This window comes from Etheostoma spectabile, unplaced genomic scaffold, assembly GCF_008692095.1.
Source record: "Etheostoma spectabile isolate EspeVRDwgs_2016 unplaced genomic scaffold, UIUC_Espe_1.0 scaffold285, whole genome shotgun sequence".
NCBI classification, from domain to species: Eukaryota; Metazoa; Chordata; class Actinopteri; order Perciformes; family Percidae; genus Etheostoma; species Etheostoma spectabile.
Genome location: NW_022605579.1, coordinates 1,319,365 through 1,323,785, shown reverse-complemented (window position 1 = coordinate 1,323,785; position 4,421 = coordinate 1,319,365). Strand labels below are relative to the sequence as shown.

At 41.7% G+C, this 4,421-nt stretch overlaps 1 protein-coding gene across 1 annotated transcript in view; it reads right to left on the bottom strand.

Moving 5' to 3' along the window:
- Window positions 1-1,126: 1,126 nt before the first annotated feature.
- The window catches only part of LOC116686021 (bcl-2 homologous antagonist/killer-like), a 10,642-nt gene continuing 7,347 nt past the window's right edge, over window positions 1,127-4,421 (bottom strand). Inside the window, 5 exon segments of the mRNA XM_032510939.1 lie at window positions 1,127-1,222; window positions 2,324-2,428; window positions 2,551-2,579; window positions 2,582-2,682; window positions 3,993-4,154. Of these exon segments, the coding sequence (XP_032366830.1) occupies window positions 1,127-1,222; window positions 2,324-2,428; window positions 2,551-2,579; window positions 2,582-2,682; window positions 3,993-4,154 (493 nt within the window).

Genomic DNA, 4,421 nt, shown 5'->3' with positions numbered 1-4,421 from the left:
AAATAAAATACACTGTGCTCACAGCGGATCATATTTCCCTGCACTACACCTTAAAAACATCATAATGGGTGGAGACAGGCCTGAAGTCAACAGGTCAGAGGTTTGTTGTTTTTGTTTATAGAAACTACATCCTGTCATATCGCGCTATCATACGTGAATTTGAGAGATCTCGTGGGTCCTTGAGACTTCAGTTATTAGTCATGGCGGAGCACGGAGTCGACACACAGCGGAGCCACTCCGCAGCCGTTCCGCAGTTGGTGGAAATCTAGGGTCATTTGTTTTGTTTTTGGCTTCTTTTCCACAACCACAGTGCCCGAGGCTCATCTACCAAGTGATGGTAAAACAGGATTCCTCAGAAAAAAGGCTAGCACATGGCTCTAATATAAACCTATTGTGGCTTTACATTTTGCCGCGTCATTCCTGTGTTTTCTTGTGGAGGATAATATTAAAAGACAAACTTAAAAGTGGGAATGATTATAGGCTAATTCTTGAACTCGCATTTTCTTCCACTTTGCAGTTCTTTTGAATTCTGTTGAGACAGCCAAGTAGAGGTATTCCCTAGATAATGCACTCAAATTTCCAGCACAAGCTAACATAATGAATGTACAGTACTTTTAATGTGTTGCTGTTGTTTATGTGTTCATTGATTTTTATGTCTTCTCAGGTCTAGTCCACATTCTGCTCAGACCCAAGACCTGGAGACATTTACATTTGACCCCACCCACAACCCATGTGGACCTGATACCTGGTTCAGGTAGGTCAGGTCCTTTAGTCTGTTGAATACAACTACAGCTACATCACATGTCAATAAACACCATCACCTTCTGACAGCCCCTGCTGAGAGCTGACAGCCTCTAAAATGGCTTCCACAGGGTGTGTTGCAGAAGCTCAGGTGTAGTTCCTTACAGCTGCTGGTGAAGGCTGATGGAGATGTCCAGTGGACAGCTGGCCACTGTCCACTGGAAAAATTGCTTTTTTTTGTTATTGGAATCCTGAGAACAGATTGATTATGTACAATACTTAATGAAATGAGCGGAGGAGGGTTTTAATTATGTCCAGACACTGTCATTATTTAGCTGCGTTTAGCCAGAGATGGACAGCAGCCCGGTTGCCAGGTCCGAAGTTCTCAGCGGTCTTTCTGTAGAAAACAATAGCTGCCACCAATGCTACTGATGCTACTATGGTTAGGAGTCCTCCAGTCGTAAACCACGTCACCCCCTCCCTACAAGATCAAGACAGTAAGATAAGAGCTTTGGATCTTGACAAGTCCATACATAAACCATTACGCCTTTTGAAAGGGTTATGCCTAAAAAAAGGTGTCCATTGTCAGGAATTAAGTGTCCACTGTGAAGGCGTAAACCCGCTATACAATGGTCCCTTTGACCTCTTCTTAAGAGTCCATCGTGTTTTTTTAATCCTCCGTGTCATCCTTGGACATAGCAACTGCGTGGAGGAGGGGTGGGGGGGATCACGGAAGGCTTGTATCAGTGCTGTTGTCAATACTTTGAATTCCTCATGGAAAGACAGATACTACGCACTATAGCTTTACTTTTTTTTAAAACATACCCTGTTCCCTGGTTATGCCTGAGGGTTTTGACTATACCTACAACAATCATTCCCATCCCATAAGGTTCTATGCAATGCAAATGTTCACTGTTCCAGTAAATAGGAGGTCCTAAGAAACAGGATATTTTATGTCCGCTCAGCTCAGAGAAGCCTTAAGCTTGGACATACGAGCCAGAAGCCAACACTATGCTAGCATTACATGCACACAGTTGACCATCAGTAAATGTATTTTGACAGTATATTTAACACAAGACTAGCTAGCTATTAACAATGTCATTGTCCCCAGATCATTTTTAAAAAGATTTTTACAACAAATGATCGACATATGCACTGTTTGGCTGAAGCCTGAGGAGCTAAAGGGATGGGAGATGATCGGTGTGAAACAAATCAGTCAGAGACTTCCTGAAGCTTGTGTGTTACGCCATCCTTGTGGTGTTAAAGGACGAGGCACTAAAGTTGGACACTGTGTTTGGAATAACAATCACATTTAGTATAATTGGAATGAACGCATGGATTTAGAACGGTAAACAGTCAATTTTACCGGAACTCGTTTAGTAGGTGTCCTTACACTTTTTTTAATGGACACCCTGCGCCTGGTATAAATGAATATAGCACGGAACTAACAGATCTCTGGGACAGGGATCTCTGTCTATGTTTTAATTGTATTCCTTTGTTTTTAAATATAACTTTGTACAGCACTTATTCTGCTTCTGTCGGTTATAATTCAAATATGCTTATAATAAATTTACTGACTCACCCAGCCTCCCTGCTGTACAGCCAGCCGTAGAGCAGCTCTCTTTGATGACCTCGAACCCAGCTGATGATTGTTCGGATGTTTTTCTAGACGGTTGGAGTTCATCGCCTTTAAACCAAAACCAAAGACGGGGGAACGCAAATTAATTTCACAGTGCATGCAAATTTCAGAAGAAGAAAACACAGCCCAGCTGAGAAGCACTGTCTGTGGGATATACGTATGGGTGTTACCTTGAATATGAGTCTGTAGGCCAGATGGAGAGAGCCACCACTCGCCCCCAGTTGATGCCATCAGCAAAGATTTTCCTTGCTACATTCATGAAGATGTTCCGAGCACAGTCGTCCGGAACGTGGTTGATCAGACGAGAAGGAAGAATGGACAGATTCAAATGTTTTTTTTTTGTTTATTTAACTCATTGTAGGAAAAATGTGTTGCAAATGCATTTCTCTTTTTATTCGAGATGTTCCGGCCTTCGGCTTTTTTCAAAGACCAACAATCACAGTAAGACACAGGCACTGTTCCATATGGCCACATCCTAGTCACACATCTGTTGGTGATTCGACTATAAAGTTAGCATAACGCTCATTTGCACATTTGTGACGTCATTACACAATCATTTGCATAAAGCTTATTCAATACAAGAATTTATTTTCCTTATAATTATTACTTACGTAGCCTGTCTTGAGTAAAAAAAGAAATTCTACAAAGGAAGGTAAAAAGATCAATAAAGAATTCTCAAAGAGGCTGGCTTGCTCAGAACCAGCAAGCTCACTCATCTTTCTCCTGCACCGGCCCCCGCCCCTGTCGCTTTTCCCCTTTCTACCTGCCTACGGACACGAGGAGGGGACGACATGCTCCTCTGCTCCTCACAAACAGATTCAGAGAGAGGTGACCGTTTTGGTGGCCAGAGGAGAAAATACCTCGCTGCTTTCTGGACAATACTGGCGACTATTTTTTTTTACAGAAAGTCAGTGTTTTTCTACAGAAAGTTGCCAGATTTCTTGCTAGTCTCTTTGTGAAAGAAGTCCAAAGGGTGTCTGAAAAGTTGCTAAATCTTGCAGCAAAATTGCTAAGTTGGCAACACTGTACAGACACTGTGTGAAGGGGGTAGGGGAGGGCTGTGCGTGTGTTGTGGTAGAGTGACAGAGAGACTGAAGAGAGCAGGGAAAGTAATGCACTGAACGATGTGTGTTTTAAGCAGCGTTAATAATCATCATCATAAATATAATAATAATAATAATGAAACGCAATGTGTGTGCAGTGTTTCTGAGGCACTTTTTTGACAACTCTGGGATCTTTTTCTGCAGAAGGTTGCCGTCCTGGTGTGGTGTGTGTCAGGACTTTTTTTCTATCTGTGTTTGTGTACTTGGTCACCTGCAGACTGTCATGTGAATAGTATGTTCCACATTGTCATTTTACATGTGTTTAAGGGCAATGAAAACTCAAAAACAAATGCATTACTCAGTCAACAAACAAGGTTTGACTATAATTACAAACATTCATCTTTCATGATATGCAATCAAAACGATTAAAGGCGGACCACATTAGCTAGGTGTATTCTTTGAAAGAGTTCATGTAGATTAACATTCAAGCGCTGTGATCAAGCAATAAGCGGTGGATCTGCTGACTGACGCAGCCCCCCAGTTGTGTTTGTGTATAATGCACAACTTACTGATGAAGCTCAGTGTTCCGGTTGATCTCATCTGCAATCCTGATCAGCTGTTCTACCACTTCTTTAATTTGTGGGTCCTGTTGTTCATTTGGCCTTCCTCCCAGAGTCTCAGGGGACACGTGTTGACTAGGCTCCTCTGTGTTTATACGTTCAATCACATACCTAGGACAGAAGAAACTGCTTCACCAAACAAATATATGTTATCACTTTAAAAGATACCTACTTGATAAATATAATTTAGTAGGCGTGTGAATCTTTTCGTATCTCACAATTCAATTCTGATTCTTCTTTGGGGGTCATGATTTGATTCATAATTGATTGTTGATTCAAAGCGATTCTGGATTCTGTACATAAGGGCGCTAATTTCAGGATCTAGTGTCAAGTCGTTTATTCACAAGAAATACAGAAGCAGTCGTCATTGCAAATCAT